Source organism: Arthrobotrys flagrans, assembly GCF_004000055.1.
Source record: "Arthrobotrys flagrans strain CBS H-5679 chromosome Unknown unitig_3, whole genome shotgun sequence".
NCBI lineage: Eukaryota > Fungi > Ascomycota > Orbiliomycetes > Orbiliales > Orbiliaceae > Arthrobotrys > Arthrobotrys flagrans.
In genome coordinates, this window is record NW_027137547.1 from 160,326 (window position 1) to 173,224 (window position 12,899).

The following is a 12,899-nucleotide window of genomic DNA, read 5'->3' on the forward strand; positions in this document are numbered from 1 at the left end:
ACAAAATATAGGTTTAGAGCTATTTAAAGCGCGTATAATATATTATGTACTTTTAGGATAGTAATATCGATTTCTATAATAAGAGTTCCGTATTTTTAAGCGGGTATAATTAAATTATTTTTTAATTTTATCTTTCTTTCTATATCGAAAGAGACGTAAGTTTCAAGTATAAATAAATCGTAATTTTTACAGATCTAGTCGCTTGCGTTTAAGTCTATATGCTATAATTCTCTAGAAGCACCTTTACAGATATTTCTTTTGATATTAGCTCTATATACCGTTATTACGTTACGAGGTTTAGGAACTATAGAATAAGAGAAAACGTTCTTCTTAATTCTCTAGTTTAGAAGTTTAAGTTTTAGATACTTAATAAAGCAGCGTTCTTTTAAATAGCTTGTGCTTTCACAGGTGCCGCATAGAGGATAGGTTATCTTATTCTTCTTTTAAAAAATTATACCCCCCATCAGGAAAAAAACATGTTTCCATCCTGCCATTCTAGCAGGGGAGTTTCCATCGCGCTCCATCCTGTGCCATCTCAGTATTTTTAAGCTATATAATTGGTTTAAAATTCGCTTATTTTTGTTGTGGTTTTTCTTGAACCAATCACATAGCAGAAAAAACCGCGATGGAAACCCCCTTGCTAGGATGGCAGGATGGAAACATGTTTTTTTCCTGATGCCAGCGTCAGAGCTAGAACTTATATTTTTTTTGATATTAAAGCGAATTTTCTTCTTCGCATCACTTTTCTTAATTCTATTATCTTAATTAATCGTGCGTTTAAATTTCCGTTTATTTTCTTTATATATTGCCAAGCCAGTAGCGTTCGTAGCTGATAGCAGCGTAAACGCAGAAAAAACTTAAAGTTTAGCACCTTTTTTTTCTAACTTTTCATGTTTACGGGCATTACGTTTATAATAAAATAAAGTTATTTACTTAAGAATATAATCTCTTAAACGTTCGATTATATATACTGTTTTATCGATAGTATTCGTCGTATAAAACTACATAATCGTATAGATATTAAGATACTAATCTTTAATTTCGTCTAATGCTCTTCTGATAGCATTAATAAGACTTGACTATAAGAAGGTAAAAAGTAAGATATCGCTTCTTTTCTTTTATATCTATATAATTGTCTCAAAATAACGCGAAATAGTCGTATATATATCGTATTTCTCTAGCTATATAATAAGAAAGAAAAGACGATTTTTAAGCACGTTTATAACGCCTTCGATATCAAACTTGTATCTCTTCTTAAATAGATCCATTATAGCTTTGAGTAATAAGCCGATAAAAATATTATATATATCGTTATAAACCGATTCTTGTATAATATCGTCAGTAAATGATTTAACTACTTCGTATTTATCTAATAATTTAGCGTTTGCAACGTTTACTATTTCAATAGTAAATAAAAAGACTCTAGCTTATTCTCTAGCATCTTATAAAAGTTCTGAAGTACTAACTAGTAGCGCTATAGAAGTATCGATAATAAACTTTAATAGCCTATAGCTATATTTCATATACGATTCTAGCACTTGCTTAATTTTATCGAGCTAGATTTGATAATTACGGCTATTTGCGGCCAAGATAAATCTGTTTAAAAAGGTAACAGATGTAGACATTATATTCTAAAAAATATATTATGCAGCGTTATATCAGAAGTTTAAAAAGCGGAGTAATTTTTACGATTCTTAAATTACGATCGATAAAAGTCTGCAAATACTGCGATAAAGCGTAAAAACAGCTGAAGTACGTTGTACTTACATCAGGAAAAAAACATGTTTTCATTTTGCCATTTTAGCAGGGGAGTTTCCATCGCGCTCCATCCTATACCATCTCAGTATTTTTAAGCTATATAATTGGTTTAAAATTCGCTTATTTTTGTTGTAGTTTTTCTTAAACCAATCACATAACAGAAAAAACCGCGATAGAAACCCCCCTGCTAAGATGGGCAGGATGGAAAAATATTTTTTTCCTGATGTAATTCAAGTTAGTAAATACTCTTTTTAAGATCAGGAAGTCGTGCTGATAACGTATTAATAATTCTACAGCTCGTAAATACGCTGAAAAGTATGTAGATCTATATATATATAATTGATAATCGATCGTCTAGATCCCAACACATCGTAGATCCGCCTGTATTTATAGAGCGGTACGTATAGACCCGGCACTACGCCTTATACGGTATATCGCAACAATATTCTTAACTAAAGCATTAATTTCTTATTTATTTAATAATATTATAGCTCTATATATATCTTTCTTGTCACGAAACGTGTAGTCTAGTTCTTACGAAATATCCGATTAAACATCAGGAAAAAAACATGTTTTCATCCTGCCATCCTAGCAGGGGGGTTTCCATCGCGGTTTTTTCTGCTATGTGATTGGTTCAAGAAAAACTATAACAAAAATAAGCGAATTTTAAACTAATTATATAGCTTAAAAATACTGAGATGGTATAGGATAGAGCGCGATGGAAACTTCCCTGCTAAAATGGCAGGATGGAAACATGTTTTTTTCCTGATGAAAAGTTTAATATTTATTATAATTTTTTTAATCGTATTTTTATTATCTTAGATAGTCGTATATAGTACTTCCGTAGATCTGAATAAGACGCGTCTAATAAAAATTATTTTTAAGATAGAAACTATTTTTTAAGATAAAAACTACTCTATTCGATATAAATTCTTCTTAGGATAAAACGGGCTCCTTAAAATAAAACGGGCTTCTTAAAATAGAACGGGCTTTTTAGGATAGAACGGGCTCTTTAGAATAAAACGGGCTTCTTAAAATGAAACGAGCTCTTTAAAATGAAAGAGCTCTATTCGAAAAGCAGGTTTCCATCCTGCCCATCCTGCCCATCTTGCCTTAGGATGGGCAGGATGGAGCAAGATAGAAATGTGTTTTTTTCCTGATGGGCTTTTTAAAATGAAAGAGTTTTATCTGGAAAGCAGGTTTCCATCCTGCCCATCCTGCCCATCTTGCCTTAGGATGGCAGGATGGAGCAAGATGGAAATGTGTTTTTTTCCTAATGAAACAACCCTCATTTGCGATTCAGCCTAAAATGCCAAGGATATTCGGTTCTGGGAAGCGTTGCGTTTTGGTCACAAACGGGCTGTGTAAATCACTAAATATATACATGTAACTGAACTCTCAAGCCTATTTTGATCCTTTCCTCTCTAATGCCTTGCTAAGTCGGTTGATGAGGAGCAAGAAGCAAAATGTTAAGAACAATGTTACACCAGCTGATATCCAGAAATCTTTCTTAGTCGCTTGACCTGAAATACCCTCAACGTCCATACTAAAGTAAGCCATAATTAAAGACAAAGGCAAAAATATAATAGTGACCTTGGCCAAAGTTAGCGACAAAAGCGCCAATTTTTCGACTGCTCGCGTTTCTCGGAAGTTTAGGCGGTTATAAGTCTATGAAGGATTGGTGAGTTTCGACAGCAGATAGACTAGTATAGTTAATGGGCCTTACCAAAGATATTAGACCCTGAGTTTCCAGTTCACAGTCTTCGATCTCAGTAATTGCAAGGTAACGGATACGGTACTTCAACCGTGCAAGGCGAGAAGCAGCAACAGGCCGAAACGTTAAGGGCGAGTTTTCATCGAAAAAAGCTTTGCCTTCTTGGAGTAGCCTCTCGAGCACCAACTCATAACTCTGGTATATCCGTTTGAGACTCGCTAACCGTCGAACGATGTCGTGAAGTTTATCAATATGCACTAGCTGGGGATCTTGTTCCTTCTGTAAGGCGCGTTAGTTAGCTGTATATGGGGCTATCTAGTTAATGGAGATCGGAGCATCTACAATATGATTCAAATCCTTGCTATAAGGGTGTGCTCGCTGCACTACAATACCCCAAGTTGTATACCAGTCGTCAAAAAGATAGTACAACAAAAGGTCACCGGTTGGACCATTCTAGAGCAGAGGGTTTAGCCTGGATCAGCCATATACAAGATTCGTTAATGTTCGCAGAGGGGAGTTGAATATACACACCGTCTTTCGTACGACAAGGGCACCTTCCTCTATAGCAACATCAATGTCTCTGCTAGGCGTATCAACTTGCAGAGGCAATCGCTCTTCCGACAGGCATCTCAAAACCATACGCAGATTTCTGCGTATGTGTTCCGCATTGCTTCTATCAAGCTCCTCGTAGCCCATGCCGAAAACAGGGAAGGGCTCATGAATCGATATTATTGTTCCATCATCTGTTACTATTATCCACATCCAAAGCCTGAGCATCCGTGGATGGTAATGAATACCGCTAAAATGCTTGTCCCCATCGGCGTCCTTGGAACTAAGGGTTTGGGACTTCGGCTTGATAATATTAACAGTTGGAGAGCGCCTATTGACATGGCTCCCCTGACGAGGTGTTTCTGAAGTAGGCAGGACGGATTTATTGGAATGTTGTTGTATTTTACTACTGATTGAGTCCCACCATCTCCGAGTTTCACCAGCTTCCCGTTTCCTGGTCTCGCTTCTTGTGTGCGATCCTTCGGCGTTATTCTTTGATCCGTCACTAGGAAGGTTCAATTGGTCGAGGCTGAATAAACTGTTGTAACCAACAGCTCGAACTAGAATTCAACGTTATTGGGTGCACAGGAATGGGGGCCATCTTTGGTCGCTGGAAATTTAAAGGGACATACATTTATCACCATGCTCCACAGACGACCAATGCCATAATCTTTTTGCAATTTCTAGATTCCCTTCACCAGGTGCAGAAAGCAAACTAGCCCTTAATCTAGCCGAAAGCTTGTATCTGTCCAAGAGCCTCTTCAAAGATCTTGTTAGAAATATCGATCCCGATAAAAAGAACCAAGGGGTGGCAAGAGGGAGGGGGGGAAAGTTGCATTTTGCAATTTAGCTTACTAGCACGAATTCTTGTTGCTTGTGAGCGTTGAAGAGCATACTAGACAACGTCAGTTTTTGTTTTTTTCCTTTCCAGCAACACCAAGGGTGATAGAGGAAAGCTTACATCCACCGGGTCTTAAATCCTTGCGCGTCCTTATAATTTGTTAGAGGTCAGTCAAAACGATGAGCGATTGTGGAGATCGCGCTTGGGCTTGGGACTTGTACTAACTGATTGGGTCCAGCTCTCGATTAAATTACCAGCATCACCAACATCGAAATTCCATCCACACCACGCATTATTCGGCCCATAGTCGACTACCAGATTCGCAAGACTTGGGTCTAAGACGCGCACATCTGCTTGCTCGAGTACGTGCCTTTGGTCGAGACATTGAAAGTCGATATTGTACGATTTATAGTGCGCGCTTGTCTCCATGGCGAGGTCTTGTGCAAGAAATGGATATTAAGGTAGAGATATGAACCTTGGGTAATCCCACAGTATTAAGGCTCTTTGAAAACCTTCGATGGTCATCAAGGGGGCGCATGGAGAGGATTGCACGTTGCATGACCCGGCGCACATGGTATTCGTGGTTATTGGCCCATTAGGCGCCACACCCTTGCCAACGCACAAACCGTTAGGCCGACAATCCCTCCCACAATTTTAATTGGTCCGGTGATGCTTACTTCGCATGGCGGCTACAATATAATAGTAAACGTATCCCAGTTAAAGAATTTTTGCGATTGGGGGACGGCTGGCTTACAGATATTCAAATGCCTGGTCTAGTAAACAAAGCACGGGCCAGGGCCAGTCCCGAAGCGAGACACCATATATACAACTCCACGCCCGTCCTGGATTTGGGTATGTGAGATCTTGCAATTGGAATAACATCAACAGATTCGACATATTACTAGGTAGTCTGAAGAATGTACATGGTTCAGAAAGCTAGGCCTTCTTTATCAATACCATCCACCGAAAGGAGCAGCTTGACGATGTCGTATTTTCCTGCCGCCGCCGCAATAGCCAATGGCGTTTTTCCACTTCTGTCTCTGAAATTGACATCAACCCCTTCGGCGTCCAAGAACACTTTCATCATCTCCACATTGTTGTTTCTCACCGCCTCAAAAATAGGCGTATTGCCATCACTGTCAACACAATTTGGGTCGATTCCTGGGAACCGCAGAAATGTTGCAGCAATGCTAGGGTAACCCCAGCCGGCTGCAAATGACAGGAGTGAGCGACCTTTTATGTCTCTGTAATTTATGTCTACATGGCCACTTTGAAGAAGGAGTAGAGCATTATCGAGGTAGCCTGGGGGGTTCAAAGTCCATGCCAGCGGTGTCCAACCCTGTTCATCTGCAACATCAACTTCCTTCGGGCATCTCTTGATAAGATAATGTAGCAGGGATCTGTCTCTCCGTTCGGCTGCCCACGATACAACATTGCGTCCGGTTTTGTCCCGCACCGATATATCCGCTCTTCCACTTTCTATAAGTAATTTTACGATAGGTAAGTGCATATTGTGCACTGCCCATAGAAGTGGTGTCCTCGCGCTTAGATCCCAGTTGTTCAAGTCCATGCGACCATCGATTATCATTTCCTTTGCGAGAGCAGTTTGCCCTTCTTCTGCTGCCCATGAGAGAGGGTTACGTCCACTTCTATCTAGCAAGCGAGGGTCAACCCGCTTGTCCTTCAACAACATTGATAGAATATTCTGAGAACTGCAACCTGTTGTCCAGAATATAGGCGTGTAGCCGTTGCTGTCTGGAAGATTTGGATCGATTCCCTGTTGTTTGAGTAGTACTGTAACTATTTCCCCATGGCCGTGGATAACTGCTAGAGAGAGAGCTGTTTGGCCTTCTTTATTCCTTGTATTGACGTCAAATACCCTTTGGTCGAGCAGAACCTCGGCGCATTCCAAATGACCGTATTTAGCAGCTGCTGCTAGAGGTGATATCCCCTCTAAGCTACAAATATCAGGCTCCTCGGAGACTTGAGCCAGGTACTCCTTCAATAACGCTCTCAGACAAGATAAATTCCCTTGCCTCGAAGCCCAATGAATAGCCTCACCAATTTCACCGCGGTTGTGTCTCCCTTTGAATAGATGCTGTAATGTTGTGAAGTGGCTAAAATAGCCCGCGAGAACTATAGGCGTTAGGACCTTCGGGCGAGTATCATTGCCAACATCTGTGATAGCCCAATAGTAGCGTAGCCAGTTCACTGCCTGAATATTGGAGGAATCAAGCAACCTGACAGCCATATCCTGGAGCTCAGCTTCGCCTCCACAAGCGTCAGTACTGTGGCTGAACAAACCTGGCCAGAATTTCGACGCATAGTCATAGAGGATGTACTCTTGAGCAATACGTTTGCAAAGTTCCTCATCACTTGCCGTCCCAGACAGCAGCCGGCTTTGGAAGTCGTCGAAGCCAAGTTCCCCGGACATTCCTCCGATCCAGTCGTTAACGGAGCTCGATGGACTTTCAACATAAAATTCGATGCCCTGGTCGTGCTCCTCCTCTAGATCGTCCTCTGTATAGGCAAAAAGATCCGAGAAAAAGTTATCAGACAGAAGGTATCTCATACAAGCGCCAGCAATGAAAAGGCTATCCCGTTGAATATTCACTCCGAAGGCTGTAGCAAGATCATCGCGTTCTTTCCTGTCAAGATCGAGAAGAAATTCCGTAACAGATTGGTGGATTAGGGCCAGGCGATCACCAGAGACTCGGATGAATGGGTACAGAAGTTGTGTGATAGTCCCGTGTGTGTAGGTAGGGTGTTCGCATTCTGCACCTGGTTCAACGGAATATCTGACTATAAGATTCACCTCTTCAATGCTCAGGGGCCTACCGCTGCAGACTATAACGCGAAGTAGTTGTCCGGCTGCTCTGTAACTAGCTACCGGGATCGCCTCTAGATACTGTCTGTATAGCATGGAGGCAGTGGGAGGCAATTTTTGGAGCATCCGAACATCGGCTGGCCCAAGGAACAATTTGCTTTCCAGGGAAGAGAGGACTAAAGATACCCACAAGAAGGTTTTCTCTGCCTTTGAAGCTAGTGAAAATTCTAACTGTGTTCTCAAATCCTTGGTACAACTATTTCTTTGAACCAATAAGCCCAGCCTGTGTTGGATGACGTGAACAACATCTTGACCGATCATATCTTGAAGGCTTTCAAGATCCAAGCGAGAAAGCGTGGTTTCATCAGACGGGAGCCTAAAGTAATCTGGAGTTTGAGGACGGCTGGTGATGAAAAATTTGGTTGAAGAATCACCTGCTTGTTGTACAAATTTCGCGATCCTGTTTACAAACATGTGCTGGGTTTGTTCATCGCATTCATCAATCCCGTCAACGACGATAATTACCTGTTTCTGCCTCTCGACTTTTATTATATCCAGAAGTAACTGCCATAGCGCACTGGGTTGTTGGAAGAGTTGTGGTCCTTGGAGGCTTCGAGCCTTTCGCACAACTCTTAGGAGTCGACGCCTGCGAATGACTATCTGGTATATGAGACTCCGAAGCATATTGACAAAGTTCCGGTGCTCCCTCGTTCTAGCGTCGCAAAAAAAATGGCAGACAATGGATGCCCCGATAGTCTTTTCCGATAAGATTTCCGAAACATAGGATGACATGATAGTTTTGCCGCAGCCGGGTGGGCCAGTTACCCAAAGTAATGAAGCTTGAGTAGCTGACGCCCAGGCTGCATACTTGTCATTGTTGACCAGCCACTGTAGGGTGCCGTCGACATAAACTTGAAGATACGACTGGTGAGCGGTTGCAATGTCAATGATATTGAGCTGTTCCATGCAGGCTCTTTCGAGATCATCAAGTGCTAATCATATTTTTAGCCAAGAAAGTTTCACGGGGATTCTTGGGATCGGCTTTACATTTGTCAGAAGCTCCACTTGACAACGGTTTTGGGGACTTTTGTTGAGATATTTCGTCTGCCATTTCTATTATGGCCCTAAGGACCTTTTTGTAGTTGTCCGATCCCGCGTTTTCAAACCGGCAAATGTCTCGGTGATCTGCGTAAAGAGGGGAATATTTACCATGAGGTATGTTTAAGATGGCAGATGAGCGATTCACTATCTGGTGCGGAGTGTAGATCACGTTAGTAATTTTTTACTTATTCCTCAGCCGCGGGAAGTGTGATAAAGCACTAAACAGATGTAACAACCAAGGGAGTATTAAGAAACTCACAACTTGTCCTGAGATTGTTTCGCTTTCGTAGAAAGAGTATATCAGTAAAGCTGCTGCCCTTTCTTCGAACGTCTTGGAAATATCAGAAAGCTTTGGGGAATCGTAAGCCAAATCTTTCAGCAGATCCGCCCTGATACTACCGGCAAAAATGCTAACACCGAGATATGTAGACGGCTTATTGACGATACTTGCGACTGTCTTCGCTATTTCGGCCGCAGCGCTTCCACGATGCGGCGTGCCAAGAAATATTACACCCTTGCATCGAAGCCAGATATCTGGAGTCTCGTTGTATGCAAAGCTCATGGCCTGCTTGAAAACAATCCCCCCAAGACTGTGACATACGAATATTATGTCTCTCTTCTCCTAAAACTCCACAGTCAGCTCCAACCAGCCCACCCCACAATTCTCATTAATGTCGGCAAACTTGCATCAACAATCTCTTTTAAGCTACTAAGCAAATGCCTTGCAAAGTCGTCGATTTCAGCAACCGACTTAGAAAACATGAGATTGGAAGGATATCCATATGAAAAGATCCGAGCACCGGCGAGGGATTGGGGTAGCTGATCCCGAAGCCAGTAATTACCCGATTTTGTCCATGTTCTATAAATATCTCCATTTAACCCGTGCATAGCGATGACGTCGATGTCATAGCGTTTGGCGGAATCGGATAACCATTCATCTGGGTCATTAAGTTGATGAAGGCCAAAGGTTCCAATAGCCGGCGCTGGGTAGGTAGCGCGCTTTACTCCATCTGGCGTGATTGCTGATGATTTCTTGTATCTACGGCCCGTCTTTAGTACCTCGGGAGTTCCCTTATGCTCTAATTAATATTTAGGTCTTTCATAGACAAAACGAAAATACAAATACATACATCCCGAGGCTTCTGTCGCTCGGATGATGCGGACTTCGAGCGGCCGCGGAGCTTTCCGAACAGGTGTTGCATGCCGAGTTCGGGGTCGTACTAGAGAACCAAAATTATACTCCGTCGAATTAGTATCTCTGGACCTAATTGCCCGCTTGCTTGGAGAATATAGACTAAAACGGAGACTAGTCTGATATATGTTGTGCGTTGTAGCGGTTGTGATGGATCTGATGACACGGAAATCTGAGGGGATCACAGATTGCTCACGCTAACCAAGTTTAATGGGTTGCTTTGCCAAGAGCCCCGCTCGAACCTTCAACTTTCCCGAAATTATCTTGTGACACTGGAAATCTCGATTCATTCCGGAGGACAAGTCCAGGAATCAGCTCAAGATCGAATAACCATGCGGCAAATACGTATACTTGGCGGATCAAGCACGGGGAGGAAGACTTTAGTCGGTAATTTAATGATCAGTGTGAGTTATTCACCCAACATTTCTCCACTATGTGGATTGGGCCCTTAATACCGCCAGCAAACACGGCCCAAATCATTACTTTTGCGTCAGGTCCTTTTTATTTAGGATTAATACAATCCTAAGCTTATTTTTCAGCGGCTGTTTTAAATACTTAGCAGATTTTAGGATTTTTACTTCTTTCTATCTATCTAGCATTCGTCGCTTTAGATGACTCTTTGTTATTGTTCTACAGTCCAGTTTTTGTGAGTTTGGGCTCAGACTAGCTATTTAGTAGCATGTTTCTGTGTAAGCCTAGACCTAGACCTTTGTTTTGCAATCCGTTTCTTGATGCCAGCTTCACTGAGGCGCCTCAGCTTCGCTGAGGCGCTTTTGGATGGCCCTCTTGCTTATGCGGTTGTTGACAATTTCGGCGTTGAATTCGCCGAATAGCTGTTATTTATTCTGCTTAGCTGCGCGTCGTAGCAGCCAATCAGTCCGCTCAGTTCGCTCAGTAGTGACCTATCTTAGGTGCTCTGAGAAAGGTATTAGCACTTAAGCTACCTCGTTGAATAGTAGTTTTGACGATAGAATGGGTAGTGACTCTCTGAAGATTGAGCAGACGCGCCGTAGCACTGTTACTATCTTCTCGAGATCTTAGTGCTATAATGGCTCCACGCTGCATAGAATTGAGCGTCTTGCCTGGTAGCCGTGGTCCTAATAAGTCAATTGATACCTGTTTCGAAGCCATTGAGCCAGTATTGGTGGTGTCAATTTACGTGGTGGGTTGAGGGTGGTGAACGCGTAAATTGGTTTTTTTGTGTTTGTCAAAATCTTTCTGTCCTAGCACAGTATATTCGAATCTACTGGCTGAACGCAGACTTATGAAATATACTATAGTGTGGTCTAGGAATGTCTACTATGGAAAAGTTGCAGCGCACAGGGATCCAAAGATACGATCGGATGACAGAATTCTTCCAACAAGAAAATATTCCGTTGTCGTTCGAAACAAGTACTGGGCCGTGGGAAATTACAGGTTCGTGCCTGCAATTACTTCCCGCTTTCTACAAAATATTCGATCTCAGATTTAATCTCAAACGTATTCTTAGACACCAAAATTCCTGATGTTGTGTTTTATGTTGTGGATGCTAGCGCCATTACTGAAGCAGATATCATCGATACCAGAATTGCGGGCGATGATACTGTCGGCATCTTAGAAAGTTGTACTAGAGTTATTCTTATTGTCAACAAAATGTAGGGAAGCAAAGAATATATTGAGTAACGCTCTTCACGATTGATGTGTCTGATACTGATAAGACACATGAAAACTAGGGATAAATTAGGCTGGTCAGCCGAACACTTCCAAATGATCGTCAACCGGGCCACCAGCGAGCTACAGAGGGATAATATACATATCGAAAAGGAAGTATTTCGAATAGTTTACCCCAGTTGCGAATATTCAAAATTCCTTTGGCCCATGCACAGGAACTAACATTCATTTCATAAGTAGGTTTAATAGCGTGGCGCTTTCAGCTCTGCACGGCAATAATATCATCCAAAGGTCTGGTGATCCAATCTGGAGGACGCTTGTGCAGACCCTTGACCTTGTATCAATAATACAGAACTCTACATAAATATGCGTTAAGCCAAACGAAAGCAACATTATAATTTGGTGACAGCCATTTGGGTGACAGTTTCAGTTATGATTAACAACGCCCGGGATGATATTATGTTAGACGTTACGAAGCACCTGATAACGGATTTCTAGTATCTAGCACCAAAGTTTGAGGACAATACAAGGTTGATGATGACGATGTTTTCTAAGTTGCATGATACGTTTACGAAGTAGTAAACACGAATCATATGGTGTGTCAATGGGAATATGAACCATCGCCATTACAGTTTACTCCCTTCAAACTTTATCAATACGATAGTACAGTCCATTTTATAAGATGAAGTTTAATTTATTGATCAGAAGCAAAAAGAACGAACCGAGTCCGTATCTATTCGCGCATCGGCTGCCCTCCACTATAGCTATCACCATCTTTCCAAATTTGCAAATTCACCCTTCATCAATATATATATATACCAGTTAACGATCCCGTTCCCTCTTCTCATATAAGGATTGGAGTATTATGATATCCACGATGGCTTCTCGTATTTGTCAGGGATGTTACTGTTGCCACTCGGACTATCGGCTCCTGTTCGATAGTCGAGTACAAGTTCTGCGATAAATTATACCTTTATCGTAACTTGGATTTGGGCCCATCTGCCGATCTTCCACACTCCGCGGCGGATCCGTAACAACATGGGATTGAATCTTCGAATGATTTCAGGAAATCTATATCCCGGCATACCTCAACCCGCTCAGTTCGATGCTGACATAGTATTAAAATGCTTCTTTAAGATGGGTCAGGGAATAATTCGAGCTCTGAGCAGCTAGCCCCAGCTTTTAGCTTACTTGTATTCCGAGCCCAGTATTTTCAAGAATCGTCGAAGTGGTTGATCGCGTCATGGAAACAGAGGCTCCTTATTAG

General features: G+C 41.9%; 3 protein-coding genes across 3 annotated transcripts; 1 reads left to right on the forward strand and 2 right to left on the reverse strand.

Moving 5' to 3' along the window:
* Positions 1-3,162: 3,162 nt before the first annotated feature.
* Positions 3,163-5,291, reverse strand: DFL_001426 (uncharacterized protein; the record flags this gene model as incomplete). Its single annotated transcript, XM_067630044.1, has 8 exons — positions 3,163-3,426; positions 3,485-3,751; positions 3,815-3,925; positions 4,004-4,581; positions 4,654-4,780; positions 4,877-4,916; positions 4,983-5,011; positions 5,088-5,291. 8 exons carry the CDS (start codon positions 5,289-5,291, stop codon positions 3,163-3,165), a joined length of 1,620 nt encoding a protein of 539 aa, XP_067492727.1.
* A 499-nt stretch (positions 5,292-5,790) lies between these two features.
* On the reverse strand, positions 5,791-9,992 carry DFL_001427 (uncharacterized protein; the record flags this gene model as incomplete). The annotated part of the gene is made up of 5 exons (XM_067630045.1): positions 5,791-8,681; positions 8,737-8,938; positions 9,050-9,412; positions 9,478-9,861; positions 9,921-9,992. 5 exons carry the CDS (start codon positions 9,990-9,992, stop codon positions 5,791-5,793), a joined length of 3,912 nt encoding a protein of 1,303 aa, XP_067492728.1.
* A 322-nt stretch (positions 9,993-10,314) lies between these two features.
* DFL_001428 (uncharacterized protein) lies at positions 10,315-11,854 on the forward strand (the record flags this gene model as incomplete). Its single annotated transcript, XM_067630046.1, has 4 exons — positions 10,315-10,386; positions 11,263-11,398; positions 11,472-11,616; positions 11,695-11,854. 4 exons carry the CDS (start codon positions 10,315-10,317, stop codon positions 11,852-11,854), a joined length of 513 nt encoding a protein of 170 aa, XP_067492729.1.
* Positions 11,855-12,899: the final 1,045 nt, after the last annotated feature.